The 21139-nt window shown below is 39.8% G+C and overlaps 1 protein-coding gene across 1 annotated transcript in view; it reads left to right on the forward strand.

Moving 5' to 3' along the window:
* The window catches only part of LOC139723716 (rapamycin-insensitive companion of mTOR-like), a 127103-nt gene that overhangs the window by 48822 nt on the left and 57142 nt on the right, over positions 1-21139 (forward strand). Inside the window, exons 5-9 of the mRNA XM_071634938.1 lie at positions 655-850; positions 7123-7249; positions 15449-15618; positions 16580-16647; positions 17702-17766. Coding sequence (XP_071491039.1) covers positions 655-850; positions 7123-7249; positions 15449-15618; positions 16580-16647; positions 17702-17766 — 626 coding nt within the window. The remainder of the gene's footprint in view (positions 1-654; positions 851-7122; positions 7250-15448; positions 15619-16579; positions 16648-17701; positions 17767-21139) is intronic.

Raw genomic sequence — 21139 nt, forward strand, 5'->3', positions numbered from 1 at the left:
TACAATTGTAATTGTTTTGGTTGTTGATGGTACTATTGCACCAGCTATGTTTGGTGGAAATAACTTGTCATTTGTCAAAATGAAAATACTGAGTATACTTGTAGGATATTGCTCCACCATCTTTAAACTCTTGGGCCAACTTGGCAAACAACAGTTTTAAATGGGAAATATTTGTCAGTTGACTATGCAATCATTAGTCTGGAATATTATATTAAGATGTATATATATTTTTTTAATGAACAATTTAAATGTATCATCTATTTCTATATCTTGTGATCCATAACTTGAGTCTGTAAAAAGATGTAAATCACATGAACTTGATGCAGTCGATGAGAGAAGTACTTGCCAAACGTTACTCTGACTCATGGTAATGAAATTCATCTTTCTCCCTTTTTCTTAACACACACATAAGCACAACACACACACACAAACATATTCTATAAAGGCCTTTAACATATGAGATAATTATTTAAAGTCCCAGGTTTTCTTGTAAATTTTGCTATTAAATTGAAGTCTCCAATTTTGAGCAAATAGTGCTAAAACAGTACCTCTCATAGAGCTCTTGTAAACAATTCATATCACTATGTAACGATATTTTTGAATATGATCTAAAACTCCTCCACTCCTTCTCCCAATTTCTCACCCTCAAAATAGTTTGCGGCTGGCACTGGTGCACCCGTCCAAGGAGGTGCGCGGGGCCGGGGTGCGGGCCTTGCGCCACCTGATCCAGGATGAGTCGGCGGTGCAGGCGATGGTGGCGCTACACGTGGACCGCCTCCTGGTCCGCTCCCTGGACATCTGCCAGCAGAACGACGTGGAGCGCATCCAGGCGCTGCGATTCATCCGGCGGGTGAGTTCAAATCGAATCGTGAAGGGAAAATAAAAAAAAACTTTCTCCATTCTTTTCCCACTTTTAATGCTTGAAACTACAGAAAGAGGGATAGAATCATTTGTGGCTACAGGGGTCACACTTAACTTTTTTTTAACTAGCCAGGCGGACTACTTAGAATCAATTTTTACACTGACGCAATATTTTGGCTAGCCAGACGGACTAGTAACTTCAGAATTTTATGATTTTTAACTAGTCCGACGTGACTTTGGGTGACCAATGGCCAGCGGACCATCGCCAATTTCGAACCCTGGGCTACCCAGCTCAAAACCCACTAAAAGTTGCAGATTAGGATTCTCTGTAATGGGCCAAAATATGTCACTTGTGTTGACCAATTCAAATCTTTTAAGTTTGTCTCATCTTGGAGAGTAATATTTTCTCTGCCTACTGTCAAAATTTGGTGGCTTAAAACAACACTCAAATTTAGATTCGTATATTAGCAGTTTTTTTCTAGACAGTATTTTTTTTTTCTTTTTTGACAAGTACTGCTTTCACTGTGCAATAGATCATGCTTCCATTGATACTTCTCCACAGCACGCCTGAGTGACACTAATCTTCAAATCTACTTTTCTCCCATTTTCTATGAAACTGCACCTCGTAACTCTCCCTTATTTCAATGATTTTTTGAATGGGCAAGAATACTCCAATTTCAACAAGTTGCATATCATTTAATAGCTTATAGCTTAAAGGGATTGCACAGTTATGGTTGAGACCTAATTTCAGGTTTCTAACATTCTTTGGTAAGATAATGAGAAACCTCTTATAAAATGTGAAAGAGCATGTAATTCTTTGAGGAATTCAACGTTTATTTGATGAAAATTGGTTTTGAAATGGCTGAGATATCAAAAAAGAGCGATTGTAATAAAGTGTGGGACCCACACTTTATTACGGTCGCTTTGTTTTACTTTGTTTTTTGATGTTTCAGTCATTCCAAACCCGATTTTCGTCAAATGAACTTTGAATTCCTCTTAAAACGGTATGTTCTGTACTATATCGTAAGTGTTTTCTTGGTATCTCGCAAAAAGTTAAAAACCCAATTCTCATCTCCACCAAAACTGTACTACCCCTTTAATACTCTTTTCAGCTATGATGTAGAAAAGTGGAAATTCATTTTGCCCTACTTTTTGTGGGTTTTGAGCTGGTCAGTCACGTTTCATCATTGTTCTCAATTCTTGATCGCTTTCAATGATATTGTTTCTATAATCACTATCATTATTTAATTTTTTGTCTTGTCTTTTTCCTTTATCTATTTTTATCATTATTATCGATATGATAACAATGATATTAATTTCATTATGAACTAGCATCATTACTATCATAATAGATTATGATAAACTCATTTTGATTGTCATGTTGCATGGTAATTCGAATGAAACGAAGACAGTGGCAACAAAGGTACAACAAATATTTGAACAAATTGTGATAAACAAGAGTACATAAGTGTGACAAAACTGTAAAAATGAGGTTGTGACATACAGCCTGTACTTGACGTTTGAGCCACATACCAGACATTAGTGTTGTAAAGTTCATGTGACAAATTACATGGGTGTACAAATGAATGAGTACAAATGAATGAGCAAGATAGATGAGGAAATAGAGATATTGCTTGTTCATTTCCATCTGAGAAGATGGCTGGATAGCCCATATTCAGCTACGTTAAGCTGGTCTTCCATGGGGTCCAGTTGGGTGTGAGGTGGGACCGCTTCACCGGGTTAAACGCCCCGCTCTTTGCGATGAATGAATGAAGCGGGATCTTTTACGTGCATGAGTTGTTACTCTCTCATACACGGGACCTCCATTTTATGTCCTATCCGAGGGACAGAGTGTTTTGCCTCTTGCTAGAGGGGACGGTATGCTTACACACAACATTGCTCAGTCCAGACTCGGGTTCGGGTCCAGATATGGAATTTATCTTTGTTGGGAAATACATTGTACACCCATTTGCTTCCTGTCTGATACAAAAGTGTACAGATGTTCTTGCCTTTATACAGGAACCTTAGGATGACTGCCTTTCTGATAGATGACTGTGTTATATGTGGTCCCCATCATACATTGTTATGAAGAAATAGGCTATGAAAAAATTACTGTTTCTCAGAGTTTGTAGTGGGCAGTTTAAGCCTAGCTATCTACTACATAATGTACCACCCCCCCCCCCCATACACCCATCCACCCAACAACTGTAATGTATCGTGATCATAGCAATGGCAAAGACATTCTCTCTCTCTCTCTTTTTATCTTGACACTTGTCTCAAATCTGAAACTTATTTCCAAGCAAGTCCATGAGGGCTACTGTATTTACCGTATCACATGCTGCCCCAGATCTATGCTGTTGTTTTCCTAGTTTCACCCTGAACTCTGTGCAGATGAAAGCAGGTGTGGCAACTCTTGGAATTGTCGCATAGGTGGGGGTAAATGTTTTAGGTCTAAGTTGGGCACGGGAGCGCTCCTGAAGCACCTTGACTTATGGTCCCCTGAGATTGTTCATACCTGAAAATCACTGTTAGCCAGGACCACAAACATAGTGGCGAGAGGGACATTACAGGGCTCACACCTGTAAATAAAATGGAATGTCCCAGACTCCTTCACAAATTCGTACCAAAGATACCAAAATAAATGAAGAAAAAAATTAATAAAAAATCATTAATGCAGTTTGGCGTAAAACTGAATGGCTGCAGATATTGAGTATGAATTCCTCTACAAACTGCATTTTGGTTGGAAGATGAAAGCTTTTCTGATGGAATTTGAGGGGACTATATTTCATTGGCTGCATGTACAGAAAAAAGGTGATTTTTTGAGTGAAAAGAACTCGTAGTCCGGCTTTGCGGACCCTTGGACAGAATTTGAGCCGAAAAACCCACCCTGGAAATTTGATGGATGAAAGGGTATATCTCACTTATCCAGGTTAGTGAAGATGAAACACCTCATTTCTCCCAGCTATTTTACAGAATTTTTTGAAATTTGAATTTTAACACACGTCTCTTTGGGGAATTATTTACCCGTGTGAGCCCTACAGTACGTGTGATTCTTGTCACAATGACCTACATGTGTGCAAGAAGTTCTAACATGTAAAATGTATGCACAGCAGAGTGCTGCATACCACTTCCAGAGCACTCTAAATGTTGGTGATGACCGATACAAAGTTTTAGAGTGCTTCAGGAGCGCTCCTGAACCTAGCCTCCAGAGGGGCATAACTTTTTAGAATGCTTCAGGGCTCGATTATCTGTTCATACATCTACCATGGTTTTTCCACATTTCCCCATTCTGTGATGTCTTCAAGAAGAATCTTAAGACTTTAATGCTAATCTGTGACTGAATTTTGTTGTGAAGTGCTGTGAAACCAGTCATTGACTGTGTAAGAGCGCGATATAAATGATCTGATTGCATTGTATTGTGTACAGAGTTTTGAATGCTTCAGGAGCACTCCTGTATTAAAATGGGGTATCAAACAACTCACGATGTAGCATCAGTTTTATTGTGGACTCTGGAATGGTATGATGACATTAATAACATTAACCTGGCAGTGAACTCAAAGTAGAGGATCTGTTGACCCATTTATTTCATCCCCCCCCCCCCCCACCCTTGCATGTTTTCCCGAGATTGAAACTACTCGACAAACACATATGGGAGGGGATTTGTGTGGGGATGGTACACGATTTCTTCCTCGAATTCCACGTCACAGTTCACTGTGACAATGGTTCGTGTGGAATGAAAACTAGACACTGGTTAATTACGAGCAGGACGTTGCAGCTGCCAAAAATAAATATTGCAGACTCACTAAACAGTGCCAGTATGTCTTGGTGCTGCTCACATCCCTTCCATAGTTGTACAAATATATAAAGCTGTTTCAGAAGATAAAGTTTCGGTTGCATCATGTTCACCAGATTCTCAACTGTTTTATTACAAATCAACTGCTCCGAAACCATTCACCATTTTTCAGTAAATCCTTTACTTTATGAAGGGCTACTGCTTCTTGCAGACTAATTTGTAAACAGTAGAAACTTTCAACCAGGGCCCTGTTTCATAAAGCTGTTCGTAAAGATTCGAACAAACTTACCAGCGACTGGTGATCAGTTCTGATGTGCTATGCTTATCAGAATTTTCATAATTCAGCACAGTAACTGATCACCAGTCACTCGTAAGTCGTTCGTAACTTTACGAACAGCTTTATGAAACACCCCCCAGAATCTATGCAGAATTAAACTCAAAAGTTCACAGCACAGCTGTAAGTATATGGGTACAGATGAGATACATTGTATGTGTATGCAGGGTAAAGGTGCCCGGTGAGGATGATTGGAGAAGTAGCACAGTGATTTGCATCGTGGCGAGTGAAAGCTTGTGCAAATTATCTTGAGATATAATATGTCATCCCATTATTCCAAAACACACATCTGAACATCACATGAACACACAGGCAAGGGCCATCATTTCGGTAGAATTCAGGCATGCGCAGTTTGGTTGATGAATTGTCGCGATCGGCAATTAGTGGGATATTTCTCTCTGTCTGAATAAGCATAAAAAAAATGTTGGTATTCAGATCATGATCAACATCCCGCCATTTTGTCCATGCAGTTCTTGGTGTACTATACATTTGTAGATCACACACCTGGCAGGTAGTCATGTTTAGATTTGACCCATTTTGCCCATGAACTTTGCTGAGACAGCCCAGGCTACTTTTAAATAACACCAAAACACTTCAGGAGCAAAGCAAGATACTACAAAGTATCGATAGTGGCTCCGCCCACCCTAAGTGGGTGTTAAGTGCAATGTGAAAATGTTTTGTTTTAGATTTGTTTTTTTTTTGCAGCCTACATTTTTTTTTTTTTTTACTATTCATTTGTGGAATAGTTCATTTTATTAGGACTTTAAAGGTAAGGCACATGAAATCATGTGAAATTTCTACTTAGGTGATGTCAGTTGAAAGGAAAATCAAAGCAGTTCGCTATATGAAGTGAACTGATTGTTGATAGTGTCATAATGAAGCTGTGCACGTTGTTATTAGGGGTTTTTTCCCCTATGGCTTTTTTTGTTTTGTTCATCTTTCATGCTGTTGAAATTCTTGTCACTTTGGATTTACCATTATGATTTCTATGTTTCTTCTTTGTTTTCTTTTTTTTAGATCAATGTTAACATTTACACTGTACATTGACATATAAAGTGTATGTTCCTCTCTTTGCGCACTGCTTCTCTTGAAATTCCACCATGAAATTTCTTGTTTATTTGATATATTCATAGTGAAATATCCTGATTTTTGTGTACAGCATCATTTAGATTTTTGTCACTGGTGTTATAAGTATAAAACTCACAGCAAGTTGAATTTGAGTTGAATTCATTTGCTGTGTGGCCTTACTAGAAATCCAGGTGACTGTGGATTTCATGTTCTGAATCAAAGCAAGGTTATACATACTACATGAAGCTCTGCCCGTGATTCTGCAGTATTACCTTCCGTTCTTGTTTGTTGACATTGTCGTTTAAACAAATTAAAGGTTTTTTTTTTCCATGTCATGTTTCCAACAATTGTTCACGTAAGTATTTGACGTAGTTTCCATTCTACCCAGTGGTAACGTAAGTCCACAGCATATATATGTAGTGCATCATTTGCATTTATAAAATTTCAAATTAAAGTTTTGTACTTAATCTCAAGTTTATGTTCATTGGGGTAGCATCGCAATGGAATGTCACAAAATAAACCAACAAACAAGCAAACAAGCTAGAAAGCTCTGAGGGCGATATATATCTTCTGGTTTTTTTTCCCTCAGAGTCCTGGAAGGGAAATACAGTTACTGTACCTCATGGCATCCTACCCAGTTAATATAACAAAGGCTTTTAATCAAAAGGAAAAAAAAACAAAAGAAGGATTGATTTCTCATTGTAGCACATGGCATTATATGGTTCCCTCTTATCACAATAATTCATGCACATTCCCCCACCCAGCCCCTTTTATTGTAATTGTGGGGGGAGGGGGGGGGGGGGTTCACAAAGAGAAGGTGTAATACAGATTATCAAACTACATTTGATATCCTGAATCAGTTAATAGAGCATTACAACATAGGGATTTAGGAATATTTTCAAGAAGGATGTTGCTGGGTAAGTACAGATTTATTAGAGAGATATAAGTCCTGAATTCTCGACATATAAAATACTTTTGTCTGTCAGGCCTCCATTTTTCTCACATCTTTTTGTTTTTTAAAAGTGCCTTTGTTCTATCTCATTTTATGCCACCCTGCATTCTTCAGATACTGACAGTAGCGCCAGCATACTGCCCACTGTCGCTGGTCCATGTGCTCGTCGCCATTAGCAACAACGGGGAGAAGGAGCGAGATCGGATGAGGAATGCCTGCGTGGCCACACTGTGTGAACTTGGTGAGTATTGTCAAAATACCTCTGCACGTTCTGCTCCATGAGCGCCGGTACTGACTGATGTGTGCGTGTTCAAGCTATATGCATACATTTTTACTAATAATATCAGGATTCCATGTTGATCGGTTAGCTGATCTCGTGTACGCATTGCATTATATCATGATTGTTCAAGACGTACAATTGTAGTTTGGAAAAAGTATCGATATCGCGATGGTTCAATCAAAAGCATTGGGTGATCCACTAGTCTATTTGAAGTCGATTTTGTTTCTGTTAACTCTCTAAAATTTACATTTACACCCCCCCCCCCCAAAAAAAAAAAAAAGAAAAAGAAATGAAAATCGGCGTGAGAAAAAAAAATATTTTGCAGAGGGCATGTCTCAAGTATATTTTACAACTACAGCAAACATAATACTCAGGGTATTGGTGCACTTTTAAATCTCCCTGAATCTGGAAGTGTTTTGCCATGTGAAATGCATGAATTATAATTAAAAGCAAGTTTCTCCGCGATTGCTCTGTGGAGTCTCCCTGATTTCAGTCGGTGAATGTTTGCAGCCCTGCATTCTCCTACCAAGGACGGCCTCCAAAAAAAAATTCTGAATGAATGGTTGTTGTAAGTCGAAAAGAGCCAATAAATACGCATTTCAAGGCAACATGTATGTGGAAGCAGGGTACACATTACGACACAAAGTTTCTGAAGGATATTACTGTTGCAAAAGGAGGGTATCAGCTTGAACGAGAGGATTAAAAACTCGTAAAGGTTTTAGTCGCTGTGTCGTAACGTTTTGTGTGCGGCCATGATCCAGAAAAGCTTCTGTTTTTCTTTTGTGTCGGTTCAGCAAATGATCCAAAATCTGGGTGAATAGGTAATAAGATTTTGCTTTGTTTTGTTTTGTTTTGTTTTCAAAATTGTATGTGTCATCGTTTTTGTGACTTGCAGCCAAGGTCAGATATTTTGTGATCCAATCGAAGTGAACGTAAGCAAGGCTGATGCCAAGTTGCATCCAGCATCTGGCAAATTATAGAAATGTGATCTTCCAACATGACCCATGACCTTTTACAGAAAACCCCATAATAGCGAACTGGGCCGAAGTGTTCAATGGAACGTAGATTTAATTCATTTTGATACACATAAAGCACTGACGTAATGGTTTGTGATGAGCAAAAAAGGATTATGTTGGACTTGCATGACATTTTGTTATGGAATGGCTCTTTTATTGTAGTATTGCTTATGACATAATGATAAGACATGGTTAACCATTTTGTTGCCATTGGGGAGGGCGCTCTGGAAAGCTGAAGACATGACAGTGTGACAGACTGCCAAGACTACAATAACAGGAATTTTGAAAAAATGATGTTTCAGCTTGGAAACCGTTTCTACGAAGCAAAAGAAATTGGTCTTGGGATTATTACTGGTATTGGCTGTTGGCAGGTCTTCAGTGATAGTCGTTACAGAGTTGACAGAGTTTACATGTGAGTAACTGTCGTGTCTCCCAAGAGCAGCGACAAGTCTGCGAAATCATCCGCTTTAGCTCCTGATTCCTAGAGGAGGAAGGGTCGAAGTCGATTAAAATGTCAATTGCGGGAAAAGAAAAGAAAGCAAAGTCATAAAATTAGGCTATCCCCTCCCCCCCCCCCCCCCATATCATGAGATGGGGGGGGGGGGGAATTGCAGAATTTTGGGATAGCAAATGATACATCAGTTGTGCATGACTCCATAAAAAGCATTGTGTTCATGTAGACATAGGTGTACCGGTAGTAAATCTGCCACTCTGGACCTGTTTCAAAGGAAGGGAAGTAATACTAACCGTCTCTTTTGTCGACAGACAGGAACTATAATGGCTTTGATATTCAATCTTTAGATGATGATCTATAGATGCTTGATCCTTGAGGTTCTTAGCCTGCATTAGATCGTATTGAATTTAGCCATTAAGGACTAACATTGAAAAATCGAAGCTCGACGCAACATCTCTCTATTTGTCTGATGGAGCAAAATCAGCGTGGGGGTACTGTGTATTTCTCAAATGAAAGCACATCTAGTGCTTGTGTCTTGTGGAGCTTTGTCGGAGTCGGAAGCCCTTTGCTTTTCTTGCATCGATTTCAAGTCGGTGTGCAAGGTATACCGCACACAGATAGCACAATCTCAGTGCGTCAGTGCTGATTTATGAAGTGCCATTTTTTAGATCAAATGACTTGCTTTGACAAAGCTCAACATACAGAGGCGGCAGATTCCTCAACCTTTGCAGTAGGCACAAGCCGCATGTCTTAAGGTTGTGGAAAAGCATATCGATGTATACTTTGAAATATGACTCTCTGAAATGGCCAGCGAAACACAAAGTGATTTTTTTTTTTTTTTTTTACCTCCCTCGGTAATTTGTGTCGGCCTCGTGATGCCTGCTCAGAAATCTGTCCCTTTCTTCGGAAGGAAGGAATTATGAAATGAATGTTGCAAGGAGATTAAAACTTGCTGCTGGTACCATGTGGCTTGGCATCCGGTGCCAGGGGAGACAGAGATAGGAATAAAACATAGTCTCCGCAGCCCAGCACAACTGTGGACATGAGCCCAGCTGGCCAATTCAAGACCCCGCTTTTCTATTTTCGGCGGCCACGGCACTCTAAATTTAGTGACTTCCCCGTCATGGGGCTAGTTCATGTAAACACACAAACACACTCACTCATACACACACGCACATGTAGTCTCTCTTGCTTTCTTGCCCTCTCTCTCTCTCCTATTTAGTACACATGTTTCCTGCTACATTAAATATTGTATATGCAAAAGGGAGGAGATAGCTAGCCATGGGGAGGGGGGGGGGGGGAGGCATGCAAGTGCTGGTAAAAAGGGGGTAGGGGTGGGGGGAAATCGCATTACTCCAGAAATAGATGACACCCCTTCATCATCATCCGGAGAGTTATAATTATTAAATGACAATAATAACGGCAGCCCAGTGGTTATTGCTCATAGACTGAAAGACCGCACACCATTTCCTGCACCCTTTTCATGGTGTGATGAATAGCCTGGCCATTGAAGGGGGTGGGGCTGTTCAGGTGGGACAGAGTAGGATTTGTGAGAAATTCAATATCAAATTGGTGTACAATCTATGCTCATACAACATTCATTTTTCTTCTACTTGTAGATATCATGGGAACTGCACATATTGATGAATCTACAGAAAAATATATGATGATGCTGTGGTGGCAGCAGGTCACAACAAAAAGCCAACAAATTGGGATGTGATTTCATGATGTAACAATTTCATACTCATGGGTAGTATTCAAATGATGCAATTTTTCTTGGCTCTGATGCTTGATTGAAGAAATAAGAGCATGGGAGCAAAAATAAGTGAAATAGTCTGGCATTTTTTTGCAGAATATGCATTTGTAGATGTTGTGTTATTCATGAATAAGACCACGTCTGCTATCAAATAAAAAGGTTTCGTTTTTCATTTGTAGTGTTTGAAGCATGCTCACCGTACAATATCTGGCCAAGTGTTTTAAAAGTGAAAGGAATGCTAGAGGCATTTCTGAAACTGTTCAAATTATCTTTTTAATTATTCTCAGTTGATCTAATTTGTGAAAAATGATATTCTTTTATGACTGTACATGTAATCTGTGTTTATGATTTCGTGAGCTGTAGTAAACATTAATGGATGGCACAGTTACAAGATTAAAATGAATCATGCAACCATGGCTACAAAGTTGCATATGTACGTGTAGTGCTCTGAACAGATTCCTGGCTTGGGCAAGACACAAGGTCATTTGCATAAGGAGCGGAAAAAAAAGAAAGAAATACATTGCTCAACCTGCACCTGTATTGTAAACAGATCATTATGGTGCTTGTATTCGCAAACGGTATCACGTTACTATTGGAAAGCAGGCCAAACAGTCTTTCACAATCTCATGATGCAAAGCCCATTCAAACCTACAATTTTACGTCATGAAATAAAGGTTTCGGATGACGGTCGAATGCATGATGCTATCTACTATTAAAGAACAGGTGTGCAAAAATGGTCCAAAAGATCCCTCTCCAAGTGTGAAAGATGGCACTGCATCACTTTTTTTTTCTTTTCGCATGCATTCTGGCAAGCTGTAGATATCCTTTGCTTCTTGAGGAATGAGTTTGTTCATTGTTGAGAGAGTGCTGTTCACTAAACACAATGATTGAGATCCCCTTACTTCAGGTCTTTCCTGATTGTGAGCACTCGGCGGTGCACAATGGGGTCGAACGGATAAGTGTTGAAAGTGCACCATCTGTGATACATGAAGTTAGTCTCCAAGAAACCACTGGTTATACATCTTTAAAAACAGAAGCATCGTATAGGTACATGTACATCAAGAAAGAAAACAACTTTTGCCGTGTATGTGAACGAGCCTACGGGAGTGACAGCGATAACCATCTGAAAAAAAAGTGTGTCATGAGTGCGCTACAGTGTATTTTGAGAAACTGTCGGAAAGGCATTTTAGGAGGCCAGGATGCAGGGGTTACCTTGTTTTTGCTTTCTAATGAGCGGCACCTCCATAGTAAAACTTTAATGCCCATATCCCCACCAAGATTGGAAGTTTGCTCTTCATTCGTGTTATTTGTGCCCAGCTTTTCTTCTGAGTACATGTATGTGTCAAGAGGTTATTTTGAGCTTTAATAGCTACTAATTATAAAAGGCTGAGAAAGTACATGTTGGCTCTTGTAACCAAAAACAAGATGTTTTGATTTGATTTTTTTTCGCAGCCCATTGCAGAGAAAGTATTCTAAGAATAACGTCAAGCTGTTGAAATGTTCCTTTTTTGAGGAGCTGCAGTACTGCCGGTACATTCGCTTCATGCCAAGTTGCCATGACAACAGTGATGATGGGAGTATGATAACATTTGTCGGTCCATTGGGGAACACATTCTCTACTCTCAGTGCTTTTGAATGGGTAAATACTGGGTGTGGCTGTAGCAAATTTCAGTCATTCATGCAAAGTAAATCTTTGAGGGAAAGAGATCCAATAGAGGTATGGAAATACAGTAATTGTAATCCTGTTAAAGGTCCTGTTTACCTTTAGGAGCAGTGATTTATAAAATGTTCAAGATATCACATTGGATGCCTATGTTGTAGGTCAGTCGTATCACAAAACATCCTCCTACCATATAAAAATTTTGCAATAAATCCTAAAATATAAGAAGATATCACTCTTTTTCTCAATAAACCATAACTGTTGATGGTTTAGTCTGGAAACATTTGATTATATCTATTGTTCATATTTTGTATATTTAACAATAATTAACATTGATTGTACTGAATCACATATTTACTTCGGTGGTTTCTAATTCTAACTCACATTTTAGAACTATTTTGAAGCACTAATGCTGGGTTTTTGTTTCATTTGCAAATGGTAAAATTATGCCTTTAAAAGACAAATTATCATTGGGAGAGAGGCTAGTAAGTTGTACTGTGTCTTCTTGTCATGTCTGTCTGTCTCTCTGTGTCAATCTCCATTTAATCTTTTCTTTACTGAGACATCAAGCTCTTATCATTTTCCAGATAATGAAGATTACATGTAGATGACATTCTGATTATATTTGTTCTCTATCTTATGTTTTCACCATCAGATTTGCTGTCATGAAAGTTCTTTTCCTTTGTGTTTTGTATTAAAAGGCAGATTGATATCATTTTTTTTTACTAAAGGTTATTTTCTTGTTGTTTATTTATTCATTCTGTTGACCAAATTAGTACAGTTAGATTTATTTATGTTATTTTTTTTTAATCTGATATCTTTTTATGTGAATTATTTTGGACAGTGTAGCAAAGTGGCATTGAGGAGCTCTTGCAGCGCATAGGATAAAGATCATCTGGATATCAAATAATTTCTTCATTCAACAGATAATATTGAATTATTATCATTATTACTAGGGTACATTGATGATGTGAGTAGAATAAGATTGTCTGCAGAGCATTACTGAATCCATTTTCTAAACTAAGGTGTTCCTTTAAGATAAAATTCAACTGAGTTCTGGTCAACCCATGCTTGCAGCCATCAAATATTTCGTAATTAATCAACCACATGCCAAATCGGTCCCCGTCGCAGATTGCTCCGAACAAGGGGGAGCAGATTGTGTAATTAGCTTTAATTAGGTGTCTTTCCTGCCATTAACCGGCGCATGCCTTTCGGCGGTCCAGGGGGCTCTGATGCGTGCATGGTCCTGATAGGTATGATGCAGGACCAAATTTGAGGGCAAGATACGGGGGTGAAGCGAGGCACGGAGTTTGCTGCATCTACGTGTAGCTAGAGAGCGTGACTTTGTACATTAGGATGATTCAGAGAAGATGTTGGGCCTCGCCGCATGTTACAGTGTGTTATGGTATGCAAGTGTTTACACATGCACTCTCTTGCATTGTCATGGATAAACATGTACAACCATGACACTGAGCACAGTTTTAATAGGTTTGTGGTCACATGTAAATCAGGTCAGTGAGAAATTGTGAGATCTCCCCTATAAGGCGCGGTCAGACTGGCAAAAGATCGAGAAGTTTAAAATCGCGATCTTTAAGATCTCGAAGTTTTGCCAGTGTGACCGCAAACTTCCCACGAAACTTCCCCCAAAACTTCTCGCGAAACTTCCCACATCAACTAGGGATTTTTTCCCCTCCCCCTCCAAACTTCTCAATCTATTGCCAGTGTGACCGCGAAAAACTGAAACTTCGCGATCTTTGTCACGTGGCCAGTCCACCACCTGCTTGCGGGTAGTGTCTCCGAAGCGCGAGGCCATTGTCATGTACAGATATGCATTGTTACGTCACAATAACTTAGCCATCAGACGGAGGGCTCTTTCTTCTTTATTGCGCGTGCGCACCGATGACCCAAACTTCTCGATCCAAAGATCAAGAAGTTTGGCTACCAGTGTGACCGCACGACAAAAGATCGGGAAGACTTCGCGATCTTTAACTTCTCGATCTTTTGTCAGTCTGACCGCGCCTATAGTCACCTATTGCCTGCTTGACTAGAACTTGATAAACTCACTGATGTGCTCATAATGATGTTTATAAATCTCACTTTCATCAAACTATTTCTTTGGAAGGAAGAAAAACAAACAAACATAGAGCAGAGAGGGAAAAATACAATGTAAGATGAAAGAAAATATGATATACTGTTCTTTTTTTATGGCTAAAGATGTTGATAGGTACTGTATTGTGGCCATTTATTCAAGTAGGGAAACAATGGAAAAAGATCAAACTCTGTCAGTGTTTGATCATACTTGCTTTCAATTTGTCATTATTGCTCATTGAGAAGGAGACTCTTATTATGTGCAGGATATTTACATGTCTATGTATACAAACTGTACATTTCCAATAGCTTTGACAGAGAGTTGTAGTTCATAATGTAGGACAATATCCTGTTCATGTGTGCCATGTATATTGTGAATGAAGTACAAGGGTGGTATTCTGAACACTGTTTTAACTCTGTTGTAACTTCTGTTGTAAGTCTGCTAGTTACAACACCGCTGAAGCAGATGTAAATTGGTATTCTGAGAACTGTTTTAACAGTGTTCTAAGTTGTGAAAACCACACCCACGGCATTAATCATATCCAATAGGAAATGTTGTTAGAAGTAGCAACAAAGACATTTTAACCAATAAGATTGCTCTCTTTTTTAAAATGCACCTTGCTTTAACTATGCGCATTTTCACAAGAGCTCTTCTGTGGTGTGTGCACAAACTGACAATGGTATGTGCAGGCAAAGAGAGCGCAAGATAAAACACAGCTAGAACAGAAGTTACAACAGAGTTAAAACAGTGTTCGGAATATCAATTTGTCACAACAGACTTTAAAACAGAGATAAAACAGTTTCAGAATACCACCCCAGTACGTATGAGTTATAGGTATTGAAAATGAAACAAAGAGTTAGAATAGTCCACAAAGTTTTCTTGACTTGCATTCTGCAGAGTAAATTGGATGCAGATCTGGCCGCAGATCTGGCCAGGAAAATACCAAACGGTAACATGCATTGTAATTTGCTGCGGAAAAGATCTATGGGGATTTTGTGTTTTTACTCGGGTCGCTGAAAGTGAGAACTAATATAATGACCCTTTGTGTGCTTTCAGTGCTGATTGGCACCAAAAACCATGTAGCATTATACACACTGTCTACTGTCCGTGAAACAGTGATAGTTAACCCTCTCATGTATTCTATTTCTCCCTTCTCCTTGCGACTGTCGTCTCTTCCACCCATAGCCGTGCTGAACCCCGCTGCCTTCGCTGCTGCCCGAGGCTTGGGCGCCCTCGTGCGGAACATCCTGGACATGCAGCTGCTGCGGATCAACGAGGCCGTCATGCTCACGCTGCTCCATCTCCTCAACCACCCCGCCAGCCGCCGCTTCATCCGCTTCAAGGTCGACCTCGAGGTGAGTGATGGGGAACACTGTTCCATTTCCCCGTCATCGTCTGTTGGGCCTACGGAGAAGAATACGCCTCTTCTCGGAATTCCGACTATCTAATTCGATGGCGGCAATTGACTGTGAAATAGACAGTGCTAAAGGGAAGCTGCATGCTGTGTTTAAGTTGACATTTGACGATGCAAAATTCGAACAATGAAGTTCAAGAAACAGGGTAGTAACAGTTTCATGAAATCTTGCAAAGTGTATGAAAGTTGTACGCAGTTAGAGGTCAGAAATTAGTCCTGTCAATCACCACCACATATAATGCAACTTGGAGGGTGTTCATAAATCATTCCTTTCCAGTAAGTAATGCATTCGTACATCTCCTGTACTGTAACCCTCTTCCCTGTATGAATTAATTGCTGAATTGGTTACATTGAGTAAATCAATTGATACAACTTTAATATGTTGTTCATAGTTTTTTCTAATATGTTTGAATGAATTTTTTCTGTGATCAAATGTGTGCAAATATTGCTGTCATTCATAAAACATGATTAAATAGTAATGTGAAATACAGTGTAATCATGAGCAATCCTACTGTACATTGTATCCCCACCCACGGTGGATGCTACTGGTCGATCCTGCATAACATAACAATGTTTTTTGTAGGATTGTTACCAAGCATTCTTTGTTGATGTTCCCAACACTCCAGCTTTACATATAGTGGTCTGCTGTGGTTGCTACATGTAGGAGTTAAAGAGAAGAATGTTTGTGGTTGAAAATGTGATAAGTAAAGCTGTTCATATTTCTTGATGTCAGCAACAAATGCGCAATACTTTGCCTCTGTCTACAGGTGTGAGCATTAATCTTTAATTTCACATTACAGTCTAGTCTGTAGAATAGTTTTTGATACTCATGAGGACCATAACCAGTATTGAGTTTGGTTCATGACTCCACATCTCTTTCTCTTTTTTTTTACTCCATACAGCAAGTAATAGCTCCCTACACAGACTTCAACTACAGACACACCGGGGAATCCCCAGAATCTCAAGCCAGGTAAGGTACCCTCCCCCCCCCCCCCCCCCCCCTTTGCCCCTCCTCCTTCTCTGTTTCTGTCTGTCTGTCTGTCTGTCTGTCTGTCTGTCTGTCTGTCTGTCTGTCTGTCTGTCTGTCTGTCTATCTATCTGTATTTCTGTCTCTCTTTCCTTTCTTTTCCATCATGCTACTGTTCTCCCCGCAGCAAAGCTGGGATGTGGCTTGTCAAGATACTCTATTTGTGCTCTGGGACACCCCAAACCTGGACATTATTTGGGGTGTAGCCAGGACACTCATGCATCAATAGTGGGTAGCTGTGTACCCATGCTCTGTGATCTAACCAATTTGAGATTATTTTATGAAGTTTATACAATGCAGTCATGATTAGTTATACCTCATCTGACTAATTTTGCTTGAACACCTGACATTGAGAGTGTGAGAATCTCTCTGTCCATTTGAGATCACACATTCCCTCTTAATATTGCCCTTGTTTAGTTGTAGCACCTTTAAGTTAATGTGGAAACTTGTAGGAAGCCATAAGAGTGTAACCACCAACCCCCAACAAAAAAAGGTTTTTAAATGGAGGAGTTCCCTAATCCACTTGTTAGATTGACAGTACACATATCATATTCAGAATTTGGTTTAGCATAGCCATAAAATCTATCGTACCGAAGGAAGAATATGTCGCTCTGCTTTGCATCTTGCCATTCATGGATCATATGCCTTCTTCTACCCCCCCCCCCCCACCCCCACTGTTGTGTAAATGTATTAGCTGTACTTACACCGTAGCTTGTAATACTATTCTATGCGCTTTGTATTAACTCTTCACAACTGTTTAAGCTGCTGGAAACTCTAATTGTCTTCATACATGTATGAATTTTTGCAAATATGATATCTGAAAATGAATTTTCTATTTCAGATCTTATAATTTATTTCTTTGCCTTGTTCCTTTACTGACATTGCATGACATCAATCAGCACTGTTTTCTTCGTATGTAATTATTACCATAATTTAGCACACCATACTTACTCTTGTCATTGTTCACATTTTTTAACCATTTCCACTCAATGTGCAGTGAGAAGGAGGCGCTATACCAGGCAAGCCGCATGGCCATCATTACTCTACTGAGATCATGGCCAGGTGAGTACTCAACTGGGGCGAACGATTCAGTCCGTTGGTGGGAGGTACTTTATGTCAAGTAGGGTGAATGAATGTGAACGCTTTGTAGCTTTCATGTGTAATGACCTTTGCAGGATTTGGTTCTGTCATTGCTGAAGGAAAAAAAAAATGTGTTTGTGTGCACCGGAGACACGTACAGTACATTGTGACTGAAAATACTGTATGGGCCAAATCCTCTTAACAACTGACATTGTTGAAGTCTGGACGTATGTAGGACGCCTACTTAGACAGCAAATCCCTTCCGATGTTAAGGACCGGATGACATCATGTCTGTTTTTGACAGCAAGATGAGTATTGTGCACTGATGCTACTGCTATCAGCTAGCAAGACCCTTCCCCTTTCCCCTCACTTATCCACCCCTTCCACTCCCCTACCCCTTCTCCTCTCTACCCCCTCCCCCCTCCCTGTCTGTATGATCTAAAACCCCAGTATTAATGGTGGTCTTCTCACGTGTCCACTGCAAGTCAAGTACAGTGTTGTTTGTAGCCTCTTGTAGATGAGTGGACAAGTGCCAGGCAGACAGACGGAGATATAGAGAAAGAGAGAGGGAGAGAGAATTATATAGCTATCTGATGATATTCATTCACAAGGGTAGTAGTTGCTTGCTTGATTGCAAAAAAATCAGGAATTATTGTCATTGCACGATTATTTCTTTGTTGTTGTCAGACAAGGTTTTAAGAGTCATATTAATAACCAATATTTTTATAGCGCCTTTTCTATACAAACTCAAAGTGCTTCAACACAATAAAAAAAGAGCAATATTTGCTAAACAAAACAAAAGAGAAAGTACAAAACAAAACAAATAAACAATGACTCTAAACTTTAATATTAGTGTCTTTACAATCCGTCTTTGCAATCCGTTTTTCAATCCCAATGCATCAAGCGGCACCGCAGGCTCAGAAGTGAAAATCTTATTTCAAGAGGAGACTACTTTGGATTTATTTAGACCTAGATTGGCCCAAAAGGAAAGCTCCATGAAATATTAAGTGTAGCAGATACACAGTATATGAGCACAGAATTTAAAGGATTCATCCAAATCAGAAAATATACCATGTGCACGTGTATGTGCAAAGTGTTCCAACATTGTAATTTTGAAAAGAGAGAAGAAGACGTGTTGGATGTTGTACCTGTCAGCTCATAGGACTGACAGGAGATTATAAATCTGGTCAAAGTCTGAATGGCATGGCACCCTGTAATGTCGGTTTAGAACCGGGAGGGGCATAACTAAACAGATACCACTACTTCTGTCATGTCTTTTTTTCTGGGGGAGGGGGGTGGATGGGAGTCAGATGGCAGTCTTTCAGATTATTTTGCATGAGCAGAAGAGAAGAGCGCAGATTTGCATTATGTTTCATGGTACTTTTATTTTTATTTGTTTATCTTATCCCGAGAAGTCTGTAATAGGCTGCAGTTCCTTTTATACCGATTAAGCCCTTTTCGCATGAATCGGAATCCTTGAGCTCACGCATGAAGAATCATGACTAATGACTAGATCAGTTCAGCTCCCAAGAGCAAGAGTACATCAGGCTTATATATAAGTCACGTTCACACATACCCAGAATTTAGTGATTTTTGAAAAGTGATTTTTTGCAACGCAGTGCGAAAACCATTTACTTCTTATGCTTGGACACACACAAAACAAAGGTTAACTCATCTGTTAAATGGGTCCAACATGATTTTTTTTTCTTTTCAGAAACTCTCACGGTAATTTGCTTGCATTGCATGTGTAAAGGGTATGCAAAGAAACCATCATTTTTTTTTTTTTTTTTTATCCCATAATGCAAGTTGCCACACTTGGTCTGCACCCTCAGGTTCTCAGGGTGATACTCCTGTTTTTTATTGTTTAGGTGTGCATATTCTGCCAAACGATTTGTTGTTGTTGTTGTTGTTTTTTGCTGGGTGTGAACGGTGACAAAGTTTTTTTGGTTTTTTTGCCTTGCAATACAAAACTTGATAATTCCTGTGTGCAAATGCAGTTAAAGAGACAAGAAAAGAGGAAGAAGACAGGAGCAACAGAAAAAAAAAACCTTTCTAGACCACGGTAGTCACTTCTCAGATCCCCTTTGCTGACACCCTGCATTCGAAGGGTGCTTACCCCTTGCGTTCGAAGAGTGCTTACCCCTGCGGCTTCCAAGGTCCCCAGGGACAAGGCCTCCTTGAGATCTTATTATCTATTAAGAGAAGCAGTCATCGCCGCTCTCGTGCATGAAGCTGTATCTGAATTTTCCCCGAGGTATATCATGCGCAGAAGATGCTTGGTGTCCGAATAGCTTTTCGAGAACAGCATCTCCAAATAATCTTTCGTCGTGTTGTTTTCCTGACAGAAAGGGGAGAATTTTGCATGTACTTTTCAGTCACATTCATTTTCATTGCCTGGAGATATTTTACTCTCTCTCTCCCTTCTCTCCACCCCCCCCCCCCCCCAGTTTCCTTTCTTCTGTAATGTTGTTGTCATACCTGTGATTCAAGCTTGGTCACTCATGTTTTGTGGTGTGGAGCTGACATGAGCGCACCGCAGTGTAGGATATCTTTAGATGGTACTCATTTGAAGGCTGATTATACGTTGTATGTCCAATACATTCTGGCCAGATGATCGATTTTCTTCTCTCTCTCTCCCTTATGACATCGACTTCTAAGCTCAATGCTACAATCTCCCAACATTCTATAGCTACCAGGACATACAGGGAGAAGAAATGATTACCCACCTTTATATGATTCCTTCTCTCTCTCTCTGTCTTTCTCTCCTTTTCTCTCTTCAATTCTCTTCCTTCCCTGTACTATAGTGTATATCAAATTTAGGTTGTATCAATGGTTGTGTCCGCTCTCGTACGCATACGAGTACCATGATAAAAATGAAATGTTAAAAGGTGTGCTGCTTTGCATAGATATCAAAATGTATTCAAAACGGAATTACACACCCTGTATCGTAGCACTACACTGTATGAATGTAACGTACTACTGAATGTTTTTGTATATATTTCTGCCCAAGCTTCAAAAGTCATGCCAAGATTGGAGTGTAAGACAAAATGCTGTCAAAAGGTCACAGATACGCATCGTTTTGTCTCCGGCCGGCCGCATGACTCGGCGTCATAGACAAAGATAAAGCCGCGAGCCAGCGCTCTGTCATCCACCTTATTTTGTCTGAGGGCCGCTCACGGCGAGCGTCACGATCATTGAATCACGGTCATTAAAGGTGGAATAGTGGCTTGGCCGTTGTCCAACAGTCAATAATTAAGTTGAGTGAAGTATGTCATGCACACTCCTTTTATCGGAGCTGCTTTGTTTCAATACCTTCAACTCTGTAGCAAGGATATAAAAGCAGCATTATCCCTCT

The sequence above is a fragment of the Diadema antillarum genome, unplaced genomic scaffold (assembly GCF_040938485.1).
Source record: "Diadema antillarum isolate AM-2024a unplaced genomic scaffold, OU_Dant_1.0 scf00000197, whole genome shotgun sequence".
Classification (NCBI taxonomy): Eukaryota; Metazoa; Echinodermata; class Echinoidea; order Diadematoida; family Diadematidae; genus Diadema; species Diadema antillarum.